This window comes from Apis florea, unplaced genomic scaffold (assembly GCF_048593485.1).
Source record: "Apis florea isolate Af1SG1 unplaced genomic scaffold, ASM4859348v1 contig_1645_pilon, whole genome shotgun sequence".
In the NCBI taxonomy this organism is placed as follows: Eukaryota; Metazoa; Arthropoda; class Insecta; order Hymenoptera; family Apidae; genus Apis; species Apis florea.
The window spans coordinates 582,863-607,861 of record NW_028256430.1 but is presented as its reverse complement, the minus strand read 5'-3'; the positions used below and the strand labels follow the sequence as shown (position 1 = coordinate 607,861).

General features: G+C 25.3%; 3 protein-coding genes and 2 long non-coding RNA genes across 25 annotated transcripts in view; 2 read left to right on the top strand and 3 right to left on the bottom strand.

The window, feature by feature from the left end:
- Positions 1-4,569, top strand: part of LOC100869764 (band 4.1-like protein 4A) — a 67,331-nt gene extending 62,762 nt beyond the window's left edge. For 3 of the 7 annotated variants that reach the window (XM_012492171.3, XM_086908055.1, XM_086908069.1), the window contains exons 10-16: positions 139-353; positions 907-982; positions 1,115-1,200; positions 1,811-1,969; positions 2,850-3,123; positions 3,636-3,742; positions 4,021-4,569. In XM_012492171.3, coding sequence (XP_012347625.1) covers positions 139-353; positions 907-982; positions 1,115-1,200; positions 1,811-1,969; positions 2,850-3,123; positions 3,636-3,742; positions 4,021-4,057 — 954 coding nt within the window. In that variant the 3' untranslated portion in view covers positions 4,058-4,569. Of the gene's footprint in view, positions 1-138; positions 354-906; positions 983-1,114; positions 1,201-1,810; positions 1,970-2,849; positions 3,124-3,524; positions 3,743-4,020 lie in introns of those variants that run through there. The other 4 variants (XR_015292060.1, XM_086908076.1, XM_086908074.1 and 1 more) reach the window with 4 other exon arrangements.
- On the bottom strand, positions 4,089-5,346 carry Srp9 (signal recognition particle 9). Its single transcript, XM_012492179.3, has 3 exons — positions 4,909-5,346; positions 4,437-4,505; positions 4,089-4,352 (listed from the first exon to the last, which is right to left on the bottom strand). Exons 1-3 carry the CDS (start codon positions 4,978-4,980, stop codon positions 4,257-4,259), a joined length of 237 nt encoding a protein of 78 aa, XP_012347633.2. The 5' UTR covers positions 4,981-5,346; the 3' UTR covers positions 4,089-4,256.
- Positions 5,347-8,217: 2,871 nt separating this feature from the next.
- Positions 8,218-21,384, bottom strand: CalpA (calpain A). 13 transcript variants are annotated; one of them, XM_086907937.1, is made up of 16 exons: positions 21,166-21,384; positions 19,236-19,371; positions 15,351-15,527; positions 14,920-15,107; positions 14,518-14,821; positions 14,264-14,445; positions 13,611-13,861; positions 13,328-13,485; positions 13,000-13,217; positions 12,880-12,922; positions 12,452-12,496; positions 12,176-12,305; positions 11,133-11,267; positions 9,645-9,772; positions 8,957-9,152; positions 8,218-8,882 (listed from the first exon to the last, which is right to left on the bottom strand). In XM_086907937.1, exons 2-16 carry the CDS (start codon positions 19,311-19,313, stop codon positions 8,797-8,799), a joined length of 2,319 nt encoding a protein of 772 aa, XP_086764063.1. In that variant the 5' UTR covers positions 19,314-19,371; positions 21,166-21,384; the 3' UTR covers positions 8,218-8,796. The 13 variants fall into 13 exon arrangements, with proteins under 13 accessions (XP_086764063.1, XP_031775123.2, XP_086764077.1 ...); XM_031919263.2 differs by lacking the exon at positions 21,166-21,384 and adding an exon at positions 19,462-19,825; XM_086907951.1 differs by lacking the exon at positions 12,452-12,496.
- LOC105736636 (uncharacterized) lies at positions 19,569-24,718 on the top strand. Of its 3 annotated transcripts, none has more exons than XR_004225669.2 (6): positions 19,569-19,722; positions 19,956-20,056; positions 21,381-21,573; positions 21,792-21,848; positions 22,944-23,601; positions 24,194-24,718. It is a non-coding gene; the product is annotated as an uncharacterized LOC105736636 (long non-coding RNA). The 3 variants fall into 3 exon arrangements; XR_015292041.1 differs by having other exon boundaries at positions 19,716-19,873; XR_015292042.1 differs by having other exon boundaries at positions 19,720-19,825.
- LOC147658774 (uncharacterized) lies at positions 21,858-24,201 on the bottom strand. Its single transcript, XR_015292039.1, has 3 exons — positions 23,906-24,201; positions 23,478-23,610; positions 21,858-23,293 (listed from the first exon to the last, which is right to left on the bottom strand). It is a non-coding gene; the product is annotated as an uncharacterized LOC147658774 (long non-coding RNA).
- Positions 24,719-24,999: the final 281 nt, after the last annotated feature.

The following is a 24,999-nucleotide window of genomic DNA, read 5'->3' as shown; positions in this document are numbered from 1 at the left end:
TTGAGTAATTTAACGAAGTAAGTAAATATTTTAATTGTGATTTTTTTCGTATTAAAATTTCTAAAAATAATATTTATATTGTAATTGGTACATCGATGAATTTTAACATTCTTAATATTCCATTCTGTTTTCTTTTAGCTCTTGAGCAGACTCCAGCGACGGAGTAGCTCTGTAGAGAGTCAAAGTTCAGGGGACAGTCACAGTCGTGGTGGTCATCGTAGAAGAAGTCATAGTCATAGCCATCGAAGACACAGTCGTCATTCTGATTGTGAATCTGAGCTTTCACGGGGTTCGGATACTAGGTCAGGTCATCGTAAACACCGCAGAAAGCACAGAAGCTCTCGTTCGTCTAGGTACAGTTTCTCGCTCGTTTCGTTTTATATAGAACAACTACATATTTTGTATTCCATTGTTAACAAAAGTCGAAGAATTATTGAAAAGAAAAGAAAAATATTTTAACTGTATTAATAGTGCCTCGTTAATATACGTTTGTTATCGTGAATTATTGAAACAATTAAGCTATATGCTGTATCTGTATGCGCGTAATTATTAATTAATCGACTCAATGAAGACCTCTCATACGGTGATGTGAAAATGAAATAACTTGACAGAACGTCTTGGACGAGTTCGTCGACCGTAAAGACGAGAAAGAAATCCTCGTGCTCATTATAATCTCACGGTAGGATACATAGAGCGCATAAAGGTGATAATTATTTTAATGACGATGCGCTTGAGAAGTATCGACCTCGAGCAACGAAATCTTTTTATTATTATTATTATTATTATTCCATTTTTTCAATCACAAGCAGAACGAATTCAAATTTAATTTGTTACTTTTATTATAATTGGTTACATTAAACATTTCGGAATTTATTAAACTACGTGTACACGGGTGAATCTTTTCAGACACGAATTGGTAGATTCTGAACCACAATGGAGAGAGGCACAGAAGCGGAAGGGCGAAGGAGTTCAACGGGCTGTTGTAAGTTAGATGGCAATGTAATTTTTATGATGTAATTCGACACAATTTAATGATGTTTGTTCTTGTCTTGTAATTTTTTACATTATTCTTTTTTTTTTTTTTTTCGTTGTAAAATGATGAATGTTTTAATAGGTAAGTCATACAGAACCAAGAAGAAGGCACAGAAGTAGACACCGGAGTCCTTCTCAAAAGCAACCACTGCCAGACGAGCTTAGGAAGTACGTTTTCTTTATGAAACTATAATACAATATTGAAATAATTGTTTTTTAAATATTTAATTTTTATTCTTGTGTCAGTTCGGTTAGTTTGAATAAAAAGACATCTGAAAGAATTGTTTGATTTGGAGGGGTAAGTATAATATTAAGCATTTTGTGATATATTACGTTATATTGTATAAATCTTCGGTTTATTATAATAGAGCATAATTATTATTAAATGCATGAGAACCAAATGATGAAAAGTGAATTTTTGTCTACCTGCTCAATATAAATATAATATAATATAATATAATATAATTTAATTTAAAAAAAAAAAAAAAATCACTGTAAATATTAATGTTAAAAATTGCACAAGATTTTTGTATTATATTTCTTCCTCCAAATTAAACAACTGCAATCTGTGTATATATTGAATACACTCTATATATTACTATGTAAAGTATACTAATCTAATTACTTCTGGTGTGAATGAAATAATTTGAATATAATTTATGCAAGGCAATTTACATAATAATTATAACACAACGAAGTTTCTACGAAATTAATAAATTTCCTCCCTGTGTAACACAATGCATAACATAAAACAATGAAACAATGGCTGATTTTCCAGACACTTGGAGTTTGGGCTAGTCGATACTTCTGGAATGAGTGAACAGCAACGGCGAGAGATACCATATACGGTGGTTCAGTCGCAAACATCCGTGCAACAATGTACTCTACAATCTAGTAATTCTCGATTGGACGATGCAGACTCGTCGTCCCTGCCTAGGTACGATGATCTCAAGACGGCCTGCAACATCCACAGTCATCCTCCACAGTTGGAGGATGAGACGGGATCCGTAGTCATTGTTTGAAATGTTTTTCCCATTGCATGTGGTGTCTTTTTTTTTTTCTTTTTTTTCTTTCTTTTTTTTTTTCTTTTTTTAATTTATTCAAAGAGCATGTAAATGAACAACTACTTTTAAGCATGCCCCTTATTATTTATTCAAAGCATGACAGGTCTTTAATAAATCGATGAGATTAACAGCTTGTCGCACCTGTTTATTTATCTCCTGGTTGGCACCTATACTGATGCTTTCGCTATTCCATGAAAAAAATACATTGGTGTTCCATGAATGTACGTTATAGCAAGAAAAATTGTAGCATTTGTTCATGTGTGTTTTTTCTATTCAAATGTTTGTTGTATACTTTGTGTATGGTATAATAATGCATCGTGTTAATTGTTAATTGTTAAATGAGATCGGTATATGGGAGTGTTTGAAGTTCTGGTAATTAATCATTGTCAACGATCCGGATCTTCGTTGTGCCAGATGACTCGAATCCCTGAAACACTTTTTTCTCATAAGTAGCCGGTAATATCATTCTAAAAAAAATATTTGTAGACTTTTTAAAATATATAATTGGCGTATGTAAATGATCGACGAATGATGAAATTGTTACGTAAAATTTAGTGTTTTAATGTGAATAAAAATGTGTATCGCTATAAGGAATGCAATATGGCTCGTAGTATGTATTAACCATGTTATGAACATTTGGTAATGACTAAAATGTATTACCTTATATGCATCGATGTCTCGTAATGGTGTCCGATCTGGGATGTGCTTAAATTTTGCCGTGATATCCCAAGATTGTCAAGGAATCACTTTCAGAACGATCGGATCCGTTGGCAAAAGAAACAGAAGAATGATACAACATAGTCACGATGGAAGTTATAATTTGCCACCAACCAGACCGAGTCAAGTTGATATAAAATACTACGATGGTAATAGGAGCGAGTGCAATATGAGGAAGGACTTTTATTATACACGTAACAACAGAATATTGATAGGAAGTAACGTGGACAGTGGGCTCGGGGAAAGTACACCGCAAGAATTTTCAAGTTGCTGCTCAAGCTCTGCCGACAGCGCTAAGCCCACTCGGGTAGTATGTATTTTTTTGCTTGCTCGTTTATAACAACGTTTTATTTCTTCGTTTATTGATTTTGGTTACCAGTTTTGGTTTCAAGTGAAACTCGTTATTTTCTATATTACATTTATACACTTTATACGTAATTTTAATTCATTATGTTATTATTTTATATTATCAGAAAATAATGAGTGACACTTTTGCTTCAAGTAGTTTAAGCTTTTTGCTTTTAAGAAAGAATAAAAGATTATTATAATCTTTTGAATTTATAGGTAAAATTATCTTTATTGATATCGCTATTATCATCATATGAAGATCTTTTAAACACACTAAGCGCTTTTTATAAATACATGTGGTTAAGGCTTGCTATTTCTTCTTCTGCTAGCCACAGCATTTTATTCCTTTCTTTTTAATTATAGAGTAATAAGAAGAATTGGTTCAACAAAATGCTGTTGCTAATATATGTAGTGTATTGTATTGTACAATTCTCTGCATAGTAAATTAGTAAAATAGTTTTGTTTGGTATATAGCCGCAAATGCAATTAGGGGGAGAGGTACGCTATGAACTGTCTTCAAATCAAGAAATCTACCCTCCTGTTGATACTACTCTGGATGCTGTTCTTCAGCCCATTATATCGTAAGTGCTTCTTTTCATTGCTTTGTGCTTCTCTCTTACAATAATATCTAGTAAAGAGTTAAAATTAAGTTTGGCTTTATTAATAACTAATGCACTATATGCTGCTGTTACAAACATATACACATAGTTACACTTTCTAAAAAGAGTATTGGTATTATTTATTATTTTTCAAATAAAGATATCACATTTTTACATTTTTTAATGATTTATTTAGAAATTTATTTTTAAATAAATTGTTACTTATATACTATGATACATTTTATTTTGTACTGTTTCAGAACTTTAACAAGGAGGCAACGGAACCGCCCGAATTGAGCATGAAGCTTTAAATAAATACAAATAGACATTTATGCACATATTGTATATTTAAGAAAATTTTTATACCTCATTTCAAATTAAATATCTATAATCCCATCAGTCACTTATGAAATGGAACAACATAAACAAATGAATTAAATGCGCAGCACTTTTATTCCTTGATTAAAAAATGTCCCTAATCTTATCTAGTCCTTGTTTAGCTCTCCTTAGATGCCATATGCCTCATCAAGTTTCCTATAAATTTTTCCATCTTCTTTAAGTCTTGTGCTATTTCCGTTTTATATTGTAGACACTATAAAAAAAGAATTATAAATATATTTATATTTAAATACACTTTTAAGAATTATAAGGTAAGTTGTATAAAAATAAAGCTTACCGTTCGATTATCTGTAAGTTTTAGACATAATATACCTTTATTATGGCAATATTTCATTGTATACCGAGCCTAAAGAAACAAAACAATAAATTATAAACTTCGTAACTATTAAATTATTTATAAATACTATCAATTTCCATAAATTTTATTAATTGTACCTTTAATTTAATATTGATCAATTGATTAATTTTATCAATTGATCAATAAATATTAATTGTTTATAAAATATAAACACTTATCTAAATTAATGAATATAAAAATTTTATATATTTAAAATAATATTATTTTTTCACTTCAAAAAATTATATAGAATTAGAACTTAAATGATATCATATTGTTCACATGTTATAATTTACTATTTATATTTAACCAACATGTTACTAATTAAAATATAGTTATATTATATACTTCTTATAAAAAAATTAATAAGTTAATAATAATAATAATAATAATTTAATATAAAATATACTACCTTCATTGGATCTTGAAGATATAACCTCTCGGCACCTTTTTCGAACTCTTCCCATGAATTTAAATACGTCATTTTTATTAGTAACAAAATAAGAATTATATAGATACTTAGAATTAGATATTTGGAGATATAACTATATAGATAGTATTTAATACATTGCCAGAAAAAACTTTGTTTATAAGAATCACAAAACGTGAGAAAAACATAGACAGATGTCTTGTTGGAATTGGTATGGACAGAAAGAAATTGTTTTCGTGGCGGCCCCTATGGATAAATCAGTATATTGAATATCGACACTGACAAAATATCGATGCACTAGCTTTCGGACAAAGAGAGCAAATAATGGAAAAGAGATAGAAATAGGATAAAAATATTGAAATTAACGCCATCTTCAGAGTGCCGCAAATGAAACATATATAAAAAAGGATAATAAATAATGGATAAGGGATAGATAAGGATAGAGATATATAATATAGTAAAAATTGACTACTAGCGCCATCTTTCGAATATTGGAGGTATTATCTATTTATTAAATTAGGATAAAGTAGAGTAGGAATTGAAGATTAGCGCCATCCTCTGAGTATTTTCTAAGAAAAGTTATTTTTGGTATCTAAGAGATGGCGCTGAGAGTCAATTCTTGCTCTATCTCTATCCTTCTCTTTTTATTTGCTATCCTTTCTACATATGTTTCATTTACGGCACTCTAGAGATGGCGCTCATTTCAATATTTTTATTCTATCTATCTTTGTCTTATTGTTAACTCTCCTTGTCTATTACATGAACTTATTCTGCAAAATTTATATGTTAAAAAACAACAGCGATACCTGATTAATTTTATTGTCTTCTTATTTTTATTTATTTAATTTATTGATATAATAATAAATTTTATAATAAATCTTACAATCTTTTAATTTATATTATATTATTCAAAATTTATTTACATTTTTAATAATTATATTTAATAAAATATTCGAAACAATTTTATTAGTAACAAAATAAGAATTATATAGATACTTAGAATTAGATATTTGGAGATATAATTATATAGATAGTATTTAATACATTGCCAGAAAAAACTTTGTTTATAAGAATCACAAAACGTGAGAAAAACATAGACAGATGTCTTGTTGGAATTGGAATGGACAGAAAGAAATTGTTTTCGTGGCGGCCCCTATGGATAAATCAGTATATTGAATATCGACAGTGACAAAATATCGATGCACTAGCTTTCGGACAAAGAGAGCAAATAATGGAAAAGAGATAGAAATAGGATAAAAATATTGAAATTAACGCCATCTTCAGAGTGCCGCAAATGAAACATATATAAAAAAAGACAATAAATAATAGATAAGGATAGAAATATATAATATAGTAAAAATTGACTATTACCGCCATCTTTCGAATACTGGAGGTATTATCTATTTATTAAATTAGGATAAAGTAGAGTAGGAATTGAAGATTAGCGCCATCCTTTGAGTATTTTCTAAGAAAAGTTATTTTTGGTATCTAAGAGATGGCGCTGAGAGTCAATTCTTGCTCTATCTCTATCCTTCTCTTGTTATTTGCTATCCTTTCTACATATGTTTCATTTACGGCACTCTAGAGATGGCGCTGATTTCAATATTTTTATTCTATCTATCTTTGTCTTATTGTTAACTCTCCTTGTCTATTACATGAACTTATTCTGCAAAATTTATATGTTAAAAAACAACAGCGATATCTGATTAATTTTATTGTCTTCTTAATTTTATTTATTTAATTTATTGATATAATGATAAATTTTATAATAAATCTTACAATCTTTTAATTTATATTATATTATTCAAAATTTATTTACATTTTTAATAATTATATTTAATAAAATATTCGAAACAATTTTTTTAGTAACAAAATAAGAATTATATAGATACTTAGAATTAGATATTTGGAGATATAATTATATAGATAGTATTTAATACATTGCCAGAAAAAACTTTGTTTATAAGAATCACAAAACGTGAGAAAAACATAGACAGATGTCTTGTTGGAATTGGAATGGACAGAAAGAAATTGTTTTCGTGGCGGCCCCTATGGATAAATCAGTATATTGAATATCGACACTGACAAAATATCGATTGCGCTAGCTTTCGGACAAAGAGAGCAAATAATGGAAAAGAGATAGAAATAGGATAAAAATATTGAAATTAACGCCATCTTCAGAGTGCCACAAATGAAACATATATAAAAAAGGATAATAAATAATGGATAAGGGATAGATAAGGATAGAGATATATAATATAGTAAAAATTGACTACTAGCGCCATCTTTCGAATATTGGAGGTATTATCTATTTATTAAATTAGGATAAAGTAGAGTAGGAATTGAAGATTAGCGCCATCCTTTGAGTATTTTCTAAGAAAAGTTATTTTTGGTATCTAAGAGATGGCGCTGAGAGTCAATTCTTGCTCTATCTCTATCCTTCTCTTTTTATTTGCTATCCTTTCTACATATGTTTCATTTACGGCACTCTGAAGATGGCGCTGATTTCAATATTTTTATTCTATCTATCTTTGTCTTATTGTTAACTCTCCTTGTCTATTACATGAACTTATTCTGCAAAATTTATAGGTTAAAAACAACAGCGATATCTGATTAATTTTATTGTCTTCTTAATTTTATTTATTTAATTTATTGATATAATAATAAATTTTATAATAAATCTTACAATCTTTTAATTTATATTATATTATTCAAAATTTATTTACAATTTTAATAATTATATTTAATAATATATTCGAAACAATTTTATTAGTAACAAAATTATAGTTGATTACAATTAAATTTTATATTATTATAGATAAAAAAAAATAAAATCACAATTAATTGAAACGATTATTAAAAATTTTAATAAAAAAAAAAAATTTTAATTTAGTAGAAAAAGTTTTATGTAATTTTGATTCGTTGATATTTTCTTTGAATATTTTGGTAATATGTTATCAATATAATATAATTTGATAATATATTATCATAAAATCAAATTATCAATGTTAAAAAGAATAATTTAAAAAAGAAATGTTATGATCAAAGATCAGATTTATCTATATCATGAAAATATTTTAAAATAATGTATAAGAGTTTTTAATATTTTTTTATAAACATTAATTATTTTTATTTGTAATGACAAAATCAAATTTATTTGGCTCACAATATCATTTAATAATATCATTCAATAATTTAATTTAACAATATATATATTTATATTTAGATTTCATTAAATAAGATAATAAAGAAATATTTTACAATATTTATATAAGGAAAATAAAAATACAATTTTAAAAAGAAATTCTTAAATTCTATTTAGGATAGAATTTAAATATATTTTCAAATTTTACAATTTTATTTTCTTATATGCAATCAATAAATATAATCATTGTAAATGCAACAATGAAGAATATGATAATAAATTTAAGGAATATTAAAATAATTAATGTAGAGTTCATTATAAAATATAGATTAAGTTCATTCTACATCTGTTTTAATAAATTATTATTATTTTTAAAAAATTCAAATTTAAATATATAAAAATACATTAAGGCACAAAATATCAGGTTCTACAGGTATATAAATACCAAAAAAAAAAATATAATGGATAAATATTATAGATAGCAAAATTTTAAATATAACACTTTCCCCTTTTTGTGTATATTTTTTAAATGAAATTTTGTTAATAGAATTTATAAGAATTTTACGTATTCATACGTATAAAACATTTTTTGTAAATATATATTTTTTTAATCTATTTAACATGTTTCTTGAATCTTTATTTTACATTAAATCAGCGAGTAGAAAAGTTTCTTAAAATATGGACGTATTTGTCTCTTTTTATCAATGATTTTGATACGCATTACATTACGAGTATAATGTCTTCTCTATCCATTCTTCCATTGTGAATGTTGCCGTATTAGTTAAATCTGGATCACGTTCTCTGAAAATATCTGAAAGCAAAAAACATGTTAATTATGCTATATTATATTTTATGTGTTTTATTTATTAGTGTTTATTCATTTACCTATCATTGTTTTAAGTCGCACTGCGCACATTATGTAATCATCAAAAGTGATCATACCATCTTTTGTTCCATAACGATGTACTAAAATATTTAAAATGTGATTATTAAGCCGATAACCAGCGCTATTTAATGCTTGTCTCAATTCAAACGCGCTTAAATGTCCCGTTTCATCTCTGTCGTATAATTTAAATACAGCCTGGAAATTAATTTTTTTTAATGTTATAATTTAATTATGATTATTTTTTTTTATAGTTATATTTTATAATTATATTTTAAATTAAAATTGGATAATGCAGTGAAATATTATATTCTAACTTATTTGTTTAAATTCTCAATATTCTAATCTTTTAAAAATTAAAAATAATACAAATTATATAATATAGTTTAAAATAAAATTTTGAAATAAAATATTTAATTATTCATATTTGATAATAAATTTTTAGAATAAAAAAAAATTATTCAAATAACTTATTTATAATAATAACTATAGATTTGTTTAATTAAGAGAATCCAATTCTATTTGCAGAATAGATAATTATTATTTCATTCAAATTATTAATATTATTATTTAGAGAAATTTTGTAAAATTTTTAACAGTTTTGATTTTCTAGTACAAACAAGATCTCAAATGTCTTTCAATTAAAAATTTCATTTTTTTATGATTTATTTTTGTAGAAAATTAACGTACCCTCCATTTCTTTATATCGGTCCATAACTGTCTAAATTCTTCAAATCCGAGTTTTCCAGAATGATCTACATCTAGCATAGCTACCATGCTACGACATACATCCTTACTGAATCCTTTATTATTTGTTTCTGAAATAGAAAAAATACTTTCGCTTGTGATATTCATTTGTGTGATATTATATGTGATCATATTAAATTCATATTATTCTTTTTACATTGTATATTTTAATTAACATAAAATTCTGAAATATAAAGTATATAAAGCAGAAAGATAATAAGGAATTATCGCTAAAATTAAACGACGACGACACTACAGATATAAACACAATATAAATAGATGACAATAGATTGTAATTAGTAGCATTATAATAAAGCTACATTTTTACATTCTGAAATGAAAGTTTAATATATTATTTCCAAGCTCGTTAAATATCTTTTTTGTGACAAAGACACATGCACAAACTTAATTATTTGTTCCTCAAGCTTTTGAATTGCTTTTATATTTATGTTTTGTTACTGATTATTAAATATTTTTCTATAAATTGTAAGCAGATTTTGTTAAGATAAATGATAATTTTTCTATTTAATCTATTCAATTTATTGATTCTCTATTTTTAAATTTCATATTCGAAAATGATTCGCTTAGTTTGATATATTTAATGATTCTTAATTTTGTTTAAAAAATTTTTAGATAATATAATAAAACGTAACATAACATAACATAAAATTTAAGAACAAATCTCGCTTCCTAAAATTATGTATAGAAAAAGAATTGATCGATTTATGTTTAAACTATATTACTTTAAAAGATATTATTTTCATTAAAAAATAAAACATCATTTGTTCGTTTATAATTTTATGATTTAACTAATCTTTTTATTAATTGTATTATGGCGTATAACGTATAAAGAATCATGTGTCAATTTAATTATATATGAATATATTAACATTCCATTAATTATTAATTTAATTTTTTTTTATAATAGAAATATTATATTATATATGATATAAATTTACCACTGAAAATAATAATTTATCCAAAATAAATATTATACTGTTATTTTGGAATCTAATTTTTCATCAAACATCATAAATATACATCATATTATTAATTATTAATCAAAATGATAGAAATTTATGATGGCACATGAATATTTTAAATAATTGAACGATTTTCAATGAATTATAAAAAGAAATTTGAAATTTACAAGATCCAAATCGTTATCATTAAAATTATAAAAATTATAATTATGAGATAAATTGATAAAAATTTAAATATATATTTGCTATAATATTATCAAAAGAAAATAAAAAAAAAATTATGATTTATATTCAAAAATTCTTAATATTTTCAATAAAATATTTTATTAATCGAGCAATTCTTTTTCTATGAAAGAATTTAATGTTTTGAAATAATTTTACCTATTATACATATAAGAAATAATGATCTGTAGGGTAAAGTATATACATATACTGGATAATGTCTTACCTACAGTCTTATTGTATTGTTCATTATTACAAAGAATGCCGCACAGCAGTGAGATGAGAGTGTCGATAAACGAACCATTTCCTTGTACAGATTCAGGGGCATGAACTTCACTACGACGAGCCGACTGTGGTAGTTCTACCCGTAACATACAGCTACATGTTAACATTAAATTTTACATATGTACATTCGGGTCAAATCAATCGATATATGTTAAAACTTTAAGATCACAAAACTTTAATAATATTGTATTAATATAAATCTTTTCTTAGAATTCTTTATTTTATGCCAGTTATAATATATTTAATATCATTACAAAAAAAGCTTTGTCGAAAAATTTGACTAATTTCTATCGTCTCTAAATTGATTAAAATTTAAAAATTATTTAAGAGTTAAGTAAAATTATTAATTTAAGAGTCAATTAAAAAATCTTAATTGAGCAGTCATTTATTAATCACCATTATGTTATATACATATTGTATTATAAATAAGTTTAAACAAAGTATAAATTAATTATACTTTAATTAGACTTTATGTATTTCTGCCTCTAAAGGACCCAAATGTATTTATGTATGAAGAATGTATGAAGTAATTATGTGTACAGAAAGAAACGAAACATGCACAAGAGTGAACGAAAGTGAAGTTTGTGCGTTACATTAGCATTCACACAATAATTGATTCACGGTGAAAATGAATTAATCGAAACAATGCATTAACAAACTACTAAAACCAGAATGCATAGTGCTATTTGCGTGTCACTTCATAAAGTATTCTAATGAATGATTAATAACAAAAAAGCATTATTATGAAAGCTTTACGAATATTATAAAACCTTTTCTTAATAATAAGCGAATAGCTAAAATAAAATAAAATAAAATAAAAGAATTGTAAGATTATATACGATAACTTATTGCTAAAATTATAAATATAACATTTTCTTAATTATATTTTTTTCATAAATTTTATTTGCAATATTATTCTTTATATTACATTAAAAATTTTGCATTTAATATAAATAAATTAATGTAAAATTTAAATAATCATACCTTTTCGCATCGCAAAATCTAAAATTTCCTTCAGTTCCATCCAATCTACTTCCATATCGTCACCGGCAAGCTTTTTAAAGAATTCTCGAACTTTTTCTGCATTTCGATCTGGCTCTGGTTCATCTCGAACCTAAAAGATAGGAATATTGATATTTGGAAAATGAATAATATGAAATGATAACGTTTATTATTATATAATTAAGTATATTATTTTAATAATAATTATTATAAAATATTTGAAACATTATATTGGAATATTAGCATGCAAATATTTACCTTATCTCCATCAGTGTGTTCATCAGCACCTTTAGGATTAATGATCTATTCGCCAAGCAATATCAACATGCAAACATTGTTACAATTATTAATTAGAATTCACGATTATTGATTAAATTTTTTTTGATTAAGTTGATTATGCAATTACATATACATATATTATATTTTTTCACAATAAATAATATTTTTAAAAGCACTATTGAAGCATATTAAATAAATATTATCAATATATAAATGCACAAATAAATTGAATTGTGTGTATTTTGCATATTATTATGTGTTAATACTATAAGTGGTGTAAAATCTATTATCGTGCGATTTATATACATTTATTTATTAACAGTAATTGTTTTTGAAAAAACAAATATTAAATATTTATCGATATTTTTAATACTTATATATAATATATTTAATTATAAATATCTTACCCTATCATCAACTTCTCCAACACCAATTTCATCATCATTTTCTCTAAAAATATAATTTTTGATATAAATTTTAAATTTTTGTTACAATAAAGTTCTCATTATAAAAAAAGATATACTTACTGCATATTGTTTTTATTTTCAGAGAAGATTCTTAGCAAAAATTCACCTTCTTCGTTAGGATCGAATGTACTTGGAACTATACAATACACACCAGGTGGTAATTTGAAACGACACGTCACTTCTCGTAAATTTATAAATGCTGGTGATCTTGCTACTGATGCATTATATTTGAAGAAATTAATATCTAATGGTTTAGGTAACCGTTCAGGATATTCCAACTATATAATCATTGTAATCAATATATTGTTTTTCATAATAAAATGATATTGATATTTTTAAATTATTAGTCATGAAATATTCGTTAATATATTATAATATAAATACCTACATGATATATCGCAAATCCAATCGTCAAACATTCTGCACCCATTCTCCTCTGTGCTCGTCTATTTTTTTGCATCAATGCAACAATAACTGTACACTTATCGTCATCTTCATCAGGATATTCCAATGTAATTCGGTATTGTGGATTATGCCAGAAAGTTTCTATAATTTATTAAAAATAATATTCATTGTTATTTTATAACAGCATAATAGAAACAGAAAAATGATTAAATAAAAAGATTAATAAAATGATTAAATTAAAAGATTAAATAATAAGGAATGTTTACCTAAAAAGTTCCTACAACCTCCTGCTGTAACACCACGTACCCATTCTCCTTCAAACACACTCATCTCCCATTTCTTTTTACCAGCATTTAAATCGTCCTCGCTCAATGAGTCTGGATTCAAGTTACATATTTCTAATTGTGTAAAATATTTAATAAAGTCATGATATGACATCCAAAATTCACCGTCCATATCGAACGTCAAACCTAATTCTTCTTTTTCATGGTCAGGAATAAATCTCCATTCTGGAGACCTATTAAGCAAAAGTTCATTTTATTAAACATCTTCAAAATCGTTATGTGAAATAAGATATGATATATTCTCTATAAGTTACCTCATACTTCATTTAAGATAAGATTCACATAAGATTTTTTTACGAATAATCCATACAACATATTTTATTAATATTTTGCATGTATATTTATTCATGTTTCAACAATATTCATAATTTTTTTAAACAAGAAAAAAAACAAAATTTACCAAGTAAATCTTAGATATTATAAAAATCTTTTAAAAAAAATTATACTCTCTTTCAGAACAGTATTACAATAACAGTATAACAATTTTATTAATTTTGAAAATTCAGAGTTCTTTATATATTTTTGAAGTCTACATTTATAATTTAATGCCTCTATAAATCTATTTAATGACTTACTGATCACTCCACGGACCATTCCATTCTGCTTCATTACCCCATGGATTTCTAAGTCTAAGTAGAGGTATTCTTCCATACTGGTTAGGCGTTTGAATTTCTACATATTTAACACGTGTAATACTGTAAGCATGGCCTCTGATCAGACCTTGAGGTGTCTCAGCTTCCAATATATTTGGATCAGGCTAAAATAGTAACTTATTTTATTTGTGCATTCGACGATTATTGAATTTAAGAAAACGTCCATCAAATAATACCTCTATCGAACAGCCCATCAGTGAGTTTCTTTCAAAAGCTTTTAAGAGAATATTGAATAGATTTGGAGGCGTTTCATCCATCTGATACATTTCCGTTACACCACCCGTAAAGTCCTCCATGGCTTCACAAGTAGTTCCACCTTTCAATGCTTCATACGAGCCATGAAGCTTCGCGTATGCTTTCTCTAATAAAGCACTCCAGAATTCGTTGCTCTCAGCTGAATGTAGATATACTAATTCACCGCGATAAGTTGGCAATCTATCATCAATAACCACATCTACCCATCTACCATATTGCCAAAATCTATTTTTAAAAAAACATAAAAATTTATACGAATAAACATTTTTCGTTTACGAAATATAACATATGTTTTGAAATGATTCAACTAATTGTAAAAATACCTGAAATGAAAGATACCAGCATAATTTTCCTCAAAACTTTGATCTTCTGGAACTACTTGGAAAAATAAATTGGCATCCATAGTGAGATTTGCAACTGCTGCCAGCAGCCAACAATCTCCTAATTCACCCTGCTGAACATCGAATCTGGAAAAACCTTCAACGAACAGTTGAGGGTTGTCCGCGATTTCCTGTTATAATAAAGTGTAAAATGATTTAAAAAATCTCATTCAAATCTATTCTTTTATCGAACTATCTAATAATAATACTTTACAAACAAAATGAAATTGTTTAAATTATATTGAAATTTTATAATTTAGTAATGAATTATAAAATAATCTCTCTCTCTTCTTTTGCCTTTCTTTTTCTTTCTTTTTTGAAATTTTATTTGAATTCTGCATATAAATATTGTATGTATACATGAAATTTCTTACCATAGGTCGTTTCCATTCTATGTATCTGTCGGGCCTTTTTGAAAAATATAACGATGAATCGTCCGCTGGAAATTCGGAATCCTCGAATAATGTCCCCGTCGACAAACATTCTTCTCTGAGCTTCTGAAAATCTTGAACAACTGCTCGTGGCCTGAAGCCAGATCCTTTTTCCCCTAGCTAAAACAAAAGCAATATTTTTTGGCACACTTTTTTATGCGAATTATAACTTTTGTTTCTTCGTAAAGATAATTTTAAATAACAGTTCCAAGATAGCCTACGTTGTAACAGGATTTCCCAATAAAATTTTTAAATGTTCTTAGAGATCTATTTTCATATGTTTTCTTTGCTTTTGTCGGTTTTGGCTGAGAATTTGTACTCTCTCCTTGCTCTTTATGCGAATGAAATTTTACAGTACCAGAAATAGGAATTGCATTTTCTTTTTCGACATTGATTTTTTTGCTGAATTCTAATATCGGTGATAATTTCAATTCCGCTACACCTTCTTGCAAATAATTTAAATATCTGTAATTTGTGTATTTCCGTTTTTGTTCCATTTGATATATAAGCAAAGTTACATTAAAATTATTATTATTCGAAGAGAAAAAAAAGAAAAACTATAATTATTCTGTTGATCGTTTAAACAATTTTATTGTGACAAGGAAACTAAAGCTCTCGATTATAAATGAAAATAAACTGTTATTGCAAACCTATAAATTTATCATATATGGTTTATCATAATACAAGCGGATGAAAAGCCTAACCACATCTAGTTTAGATTACGAAGTATTGATACGATATAAAAAGATATGTAAAGATAAAATTCTATTTCAAATATTAATCACATAATGTGTATTATTAAGTCTACTAAGTCTAATGTACTGAGGTGATCTACTAGGTGAGTAATATAATGTACTTTTATTCATTGATTTTTAATAACAAAATATATTGCAATTATAAAAATAAAATTCAGAAATAAATGGACTATAATCGTTCTATTGAAAAAAAATATTTTAACCCTGGAATGATAAATTATTTTTTCGGATCATCAAATTGTGCATTGACATCTTTTAAAATTTCTTTGATAACACATTTATATTGCATAAAAAAATTTTTGAAAAATTCATTAATTTCAAATATTTCAGTTGTAATTATAAATAACATATATACATAGAGTTATACAGTTATTGATTTATATATCTTTATATAATTTATATATTTTTTTTTATAATTTAAAATCAATGCAACTATACAATTAAGATAAAAAAAACTATTTTTATTAGGCATGAAATATCCATGAAATCATGCAGTTGAATAAGTTAATATCAGTAATGATGACTTACTAATAAATTTCAATCTATCTCTACAATGAATCATATATATAGTATGATATTAAAAAAAAATAGAAACTGAATGTTAAATATTTGACCGTATTTTTATTTCAGAATATAGACTTATTATTTCTTTAAAAATTACATTTTACTAAAAATGATTTTTTATAAAAATTATATCTAATATTATTTATAAAAATTGATTATTTATTAAATAAATTTTATTAAAAAATTTATTTATATGAAATCAAATTAATTAAAATTAATTAAAATAAACTATATTAAAAAAAATTCTTTTGAAGATCACAGATAAATTTTATTAATAAAAAATTCTTTTAACATTTTTATTATATGCACAATGAATGAATAGTAAGATATATGACGCATGATGAGAGTATTTTATTTTAATCATATTCTCTGTAAGCATATCGTTAGATAAAAAATGCGTACGGATTAAATTATCACAATCAGTATCATTATCTTTGAAAATAATCATTTTCAGTTGCAATTCTATAACAATAAATCGAATCAATGTTAAAAATATTAAATTAAAAATTATTAAATTATAAAAATATTAAAAATTTGAAAAATAAATAATTATTCAACATTTATTATAAGTCATATATATATATATATATATATAATTGTTTAATACAAATGAATTTATGATATATACGAAATATAATATAATAAAATATAATGTTTCAAATATTTTTAATTATTTATAAATTGATAAATTTTTTAAATATTGCGATTTATTATATTTTTTAAAATAAAATTTTTTTCATTTTAAAATTTTTAGAAAATTTTTATTTAATTCGTATAAATATAAGTTAAATTGAAAAACTTCAACTAATTAAAAATAAATTGTTATATGTTTTTACTGAAAAAAAAATCGTTTGTAAATTTAAAAATTGAAAATTATCCGCATATTGAAATATTATTTCAATTGAATTTAATTCAATATCCGGCTTTAAATTACTTTAATATCATGCGTATAAAGAATATTATGTAACAACAATAATACAAAAAACTTATGTACAAGCAAATTGCCTTGACTTCGTTTAAAAAAATGCCATGATAAACAGAATAATTTAATTTAAATTGTTACCGAATATTTATTCGTTACCTTTCAAAAATATAAATGAGTATAAATGTATATTTAATTAAAATAAAATAAAATATTCGTGATTGTTTTTCTCAAATTACATAGAATATAATAGATCACATCATAATAAAATATTCAAATAAAACGTGAAACAAATTATAATTGGTAAAGTAGCATTATGTAGTATGACATGTAGCAAAAAATTAAGTGCATTACGTGTAATTTTAAATTGAAAAATGAAATTAATGATTAGTAACGTGATATATGTATTATATATTTATATAGAATCTAATAAGCAAATGAAATTTCATCACTTCTAAGTATTAGTAAGCAAATATATAAATATGTAATTTTTATCTCAAAAAAGAAACAAAGAATTTGCAAGACGACATATACATTATACGCAGCATAATCTTTTGAAATCGCTATTCTATAGACAAAAATATTGAAAACATGTTTTACAACGAATTTTTAAATAAGAAAAGGATTTTATTAATAATCAATTCTAATCGCGTCAATGTTAGAATATATCGAATTAAAGTTCTAAAATGTTTATCAAAACGTTTCAAAAACGCCTACCACTTTGATGTTGAAAAGCGAGGGGAGAAATCGTTTGACTTCAACCGCTGTCTTAACGAACACATCGTTAAGCACAGCTCCATTCCTATCGTCATAATAACTCATTTTTCACGATGGTTACGCCCTGAATCCTGACTAATCTACCGCGATCACCACTAATCACTAAATATCTATTTTTTACACTATTTAGATGTTTTCAATAAATATTGGCAATTTTTTTAATCCATGATTAGCTCATATCACGTGTTTTATGTAAAGTTAAATAATTTAGATTGCAAAACGAAAATTAACGGAATATTAATGCTGCTATTTCACAAGATTTCACAGTACGGATATAGAACCGTTATGTTGATAGGTCTGGAGACACGAGAACTGAGCTCATTCTTCTCTTACCCTCACCTATGTTTCGTCACACGGTTATAGGCCACAATAATGCACAGAGTTTTTCACAAGTATAATTTATTTTTATAATAGCATAACACTGTTAACTATTACATATTAAACTGTTACTACTGAAACAAATCATGTAAAATATATAAACATTTTAATTCTTAGCATAACCTTACTGTCAAAATGTTATATGCAAACTACCGGTATAAGAGTTATTATATCTAACTTGTTTATGTTCGATTTTATTTGGCTTCATTTATTTCTATTATTTTGATGTGAATGCGGCTTAATAAAATAGCACCATCTATGAAATATGTCATGAATTAATCTATGAAAGCGCGATTTTTTGAACTTTAAAAACGCAATAAAAGCTTCAATTAATTTTATTGCATAATGATGCAATAGATATTTGCCTTTATTATACAAAACAGAAAATTACAATTAACAATCATAAAATTATAGCTTGATATTAATACTCACTTCTGCCTTCGATGCTTTTTGTTTTATAAATTCTGGTTCACTTATTTCTTGTTTCCATCCATATGAAAAATGATTCATTTTGTTTTAGTTATGATTTATTGCTTTATATAAAATCCTTTGTTCTTAAAGTCCCAAACTATATATAAATATAAAATTAATAAAAATGTATCACTTAACAAACTACTTAAAAATTTTAGAATCTTCTTTTTAATTAAAATGTACTAACTTAATTAATGAATTAGAATATTATCAATTGATAAGAACGTCTTCATATATAACTATCGTGAATGATTTGATAACAACTTGTTAATATGCATAATAATATGCACCGGCGCCATATGTTTCGATCGCACTGACACCTAACTTACTGCGTGAAACTTCTAGACGCACATAATTTTTAACATGATTCGATGGTTTTCTGAGCACTCGTTAGGAAAAATATTTTTTTGGATCAACCTTGATATACGTCACAGCATTCAAATCTATTGTAAGTATTACTAAATTGAAATAAATTACTTTAACGTTTTGTTGAACATTTGTGTGACATGAATGCGAAAGACGAATGACTAACGATTTAATTGCATATATATGTACATATATCTTAAATGTTTTTGTTTTGTGATTATATACATTCCTATGTAACTTATTTGATCTATTATATACTTTTTTATTAGAGTTTCGTAACGCTTTGGTTGTATTTAATGTTAACCTTTTTTCCAGTTCCGAAGTAAGTTAGATTATGTTACCACAAAAGAACATAATTTCATTTTATTGTTTGGAATATTATTGTTGGATTTTCTTAGAAGAAACTCTTATTAAAGGTAAATGTAAAATTTATATACTAGTGATGAAATATAAATCAGTTAAAAATTATATATAACTAAAGTTTTGAAAATGTCGGATATAATTTTTTTAAACGATAAATATGAGAAACTTCATATCTGCATTTTTTATTTAAATCAAAATAATTATATTATATTTATTATGTCTATTTTAAATATTCATCACATTAGAAAATATTTATAAGAAAGAATATATTTAAAAGAAAGAAAATTTAATATTTCGAACATAAGCTGTTTTAGTTGTATGTCTATAATTTTCTTATTTATTAAATATTTTATTATTATAATTTAATTAATATTTAATTATACATGTAAATATAAAATAAAGAAATATATTTATTAGCTTCTTAAAAAATTATTGAATTTATTTATTTTTGAAATGAACGTGAATTTCATCATATTTTTTGTATTATGCTAATAAAAAGATATCGCGCCATTAAAGGAGATCATGAGAAAGTGAAAAACCTTGATGATGTGTCATTCTATTTTAAGGCATTGACCCCTAAATTTAGTCTATTATATCCTTGATATTAATTATATATAGTATATGCGTATTGATAATTAGTGTATCGAAAATAAAGATACATAAATGTCCAAATTATTTTTATATTTATTGTTATTTTTTTTAATTATAATATAACTTAAAACAATTAGGCAATAATCGAAATTTTTAATGTACTTTAACATGTACTATATATTTCTTTCGTCTTTGTAGTCCAATACACATTATTGAATTATGAAACAATCATCTAATTACCTAAAGCAATAATAATTATCGAATGGCTTCCTAGAACTATAATAGAAATACTCTATTATCGTTAAAAGCAATGCAATTGCAACTACAAGAAATAAATATCACATTTTTTTCACATTGTTATGTTATTAACATTGAATTATTCTTTATTAATTATTGGTAATTTTCAATTGATTTTCATATAATATAATGTATAATTGTGCTGATATATAATTTAATAAACAAAAAGAAAAAAAAAGAAAGATTCAACGAGATGAAATCGAGAAGGAGAGTGATTGATTGGAAGATGTGCCATATAGTTCAAGGTGAATGTTATATATAAAAGATTTCTTACCCTCTCTATTTTCAAGTCGATCAATAAAATTCAATTTAATGATAATTTTTTTATCAGGAAATTAATGCAAAATTGATGAAGTTGATTCTTCATTTCTTCTATGTATATTATTTGTTAACTATTTATTGTTTATATTACAGCATATAAATCTTTTGATAAAATGTGTATAGTTTCCTTGAACTTATCTTAAACTTATGTCAAATTTTTGTTCGTAGATGAGAAAATCATACACGTTAACCGTCCTCGATGCAGAAGTGCTCGCGATATACTGACTAAATTTCTCGAAAGATAGATGTCTGAATCGAAAACAACCTCCTCCCTCGCTAAGTAAACGACGGCGTCGGCGTCATGATGCGTCGAAATGCTAAGGATGTTGTATATTAAAACATGCATTTATATGCACGAATGGTATCAAATGGAATTTTATTTTTCTTTTTTTTTTTTCATTTCTTTTCATTAAAAAATTAAGTTTTTTCATAACCAAATAACTTTAAAAATATATAAACATTTGCATTTGATTAAATTTTTTTGAATTTTATTATTTTTTTTTATTTCTTTTTATTTATTCATATATTTGGTTATGAAAAATTTAAACTTTTAGAATATTAATAGAATTTAAATTTTAGAGAGAAGAATCAAATAAATCCGATAAAAGTCAAATAATATAGGATAAATAAATAATGGTAATTATATTTCATTTTTTAAATATTTTTTAATGTATTTAATTTTCTATTATTAGATATATATTTTTTTTAATAAATGTTGATCTAAAAGAATTCTTTATTTTTATTTTTTTCTTTTTTTCTAATAAATGTCTTGATTTACATATTGATTATAAAAAAGAATTTAAGTACCAACATTTTGAGTATCACGTGTATCGTTTCCTGTACAAGTTAATTTTTTATTTAAATATAATAAGATTTTTTATTATAACAAGAATATATTAAACTGGAGTATATTAACTTAATATACTGACTGAATAGAATATACTAACTGAATTGTATTCAATAGGTATCATTATATCATTATTTTATATTCAATTATCACGTTTCAAAATTGTGAATCAAAGGATAAAAACTATGAAATAATGATACAGTTTCTTTGATAAATAAATGCAATAACCTAACAACGATTGCGTTGATAAATTTTGATTGATGTCTTTTAAATCTTGATAGATAAATATAGCTATCTTTAAAATTGTATTATAAATATCAAGATTATAGAATAATATATCTATATATTTATATTTATATCTATATATCATATTTTTTAAAGCATTGTTTTCAAGTATAATTTATTATTTGTCTCTTACATAATAATTTACACTGAAATATACTTTCAGAAGTATATATATATATGCCAGAAGAGAATAATTGATTTTGCAATCCTTACCGATATGCATTTTCAAAATTTAATTCTTAAGATTCAGACGATCTTATCTATTTTTATTATTAACAATAAAAATATATTAACATTGTTTCATAAAATTCCTTTCAATGATTAAAAATTAAGTTTTTTCATCGATTAATTAAATAAGATGTAATAAATATCAAGTTTATGTGATTAATATTACATGATTCCTTTTGATGTAAAAAATTATTTAATTGTGTCTCATCGATTAATTAAACCAGATCTAATGAAATATTTCATTAGTATTACATTTAAATTCCATAATATCATTAGTTATTATCAGATCGTACACGAAACATGCTTATAATTGCATAAAACATGTATTATATATATCTACGAATAAGTTAATGAGATATAATATTTTGCAGCCAGAAAATCATTATCGCCATTAAACAAAAGATTGAGAGACTTTACATTGGAAGATACTTTTGAAATGTGGCAACGACAAGAAAACTGGGTAACAACCTTGGCAGTAACGGGACTAAAAATATGAATTCGTTCTACGTTATGGCCGGTACCTCGTATACTAGAGGGGGTTCGTTTTATGTTAAAGTTAAATTTGGCGGCGTTCCAAACGGTGCTTGGGAATAAAAAAGAAGAAAATTTCCCCCCTACTGACATTATTCGGGCATAGTCAGGCCTACTTCATTCTGGCCTTTGCCGAGTTCATTTCGTTCGCGATGTTATTCACTCCATGGAATGTCTTCGAGTAAATGAGCTGTAAAAGATTATTAAGGAGTCAGGGAAAAAGGGAAAAGAATAGAAGAAAAATTCGTTGGTGGATTGCCAGAAAGGTTTTTTTCGTTTTGCGGGTAGACCGCTCGTTTGAGTGAATTACGGTCAAAGAAGTTATTTGGTTTAATGACAATCATTAAAAAGTATGCGATTGACCGAGCACGGACCTTGAAAATAGCATTCGCTGGATGATAGATATCACCTGAACCGGAGAGTCCTCCTCGAAGCAAACGTGACAGAAGATTGTAGCGACCATATGTAGACCATGTGTCCTCCGGCGGCTTAAACAGGGTAGGATTCCTACGAATAAATCATCTTTTCTGGAGAAATTAGCAGCTTGTTGATCACGTGTATTAGTAGAAAAACACGTGTATTCCACTCTAACGTCTTGTTTTTTTGTTAACAATTTTCTAATAACGTGACAACTTTTCACATTCTTCAATTGCACAGACAATTTTGAACGTGGAGATGATATTTATTATTATTTGACAGTTGATTGAACAGATTGAAATGAATGATCATGAAAAAATAAAACTGGATCATGATATATGATGCAAAATCGAAAAATCATCCGATCAAAAGCATAATAGCTTACCCTTTCAAAAATTTATAAGTTTTTGCCTTATTGGTACCGTCATCGATAACTTTCACGTAATAGTACGAGTAATTCGACATCTCTTTAATAATGATACTAGAGCGGTAAATATAACCGTAGGTCGCGAGATTCTCGAAAGGGTGGCACAAACGCGCACTGTTCGCCGAAAACTACACTCGAATTGTCGTAGTGTACCCCTTCTTCTTCGTACCATCGATGCCTGTGCTTCTATCCGTTTGTCTGTTCGTTTGTAGTTTTCTTCGGTTATGTATATACATATATTTTCAGATGCCTGTATGTCTACACGAAACTAGTGAAGCAGCTACCGACAGTAGATTGTAATGTAAACGAAATGACAATGTTATTTTTGCTCCTCGATAGAAAAGTTTCAAAAGCTGCATTGAATATTGAACTCTGATTATGAGGAAATTTACTTTTTCGATATAGAAAATATAATATAATATATTTTGCTATGATGCTATGATATATTTGAGAGATTATTTATAGAAGATTGATAACAAAATTTTAATTCGTTATTTTACTTTATTTTAATCTTGTTTCATTTCAACAAATGAATCATCAGTTTTTTCCAGTGTGGATTTCCATATCTGCTTGATTTTTCCTTCAAAATTTCCCATAGATAATCCAATAATAAGTAATTTAATAACTCAATCAAACTAGTAGTCTTCGTATCTTGAATAAAATTTTAGACAATCTATATCTTTACATAATATTTTATTTTTAATAAGCGAATAAATTTCTCTACAATATAATATAATATAATATAATACAAATAAATTATTTTTTACTTTAGCATTCATTTATTTTTAAAATATAAATGTCTTTTAATATTTCTATTTTATTAGTTATCTAAATTTCAAATGCATTTCAAATTATGAATGCATTTAATGACATGAATTTGAAATTTTTTTTTTCACAATATCATTTATAATTAAAATCAAAAATCAAAAATAATATATATCCATTATTAAATCAATCAAATAAATTTTTAAATAAAAATATAATATTTAATATAAATCTATATTTAAATAAATATAGATATGATAGTTAATTTAAAACAATAATATAAAAAA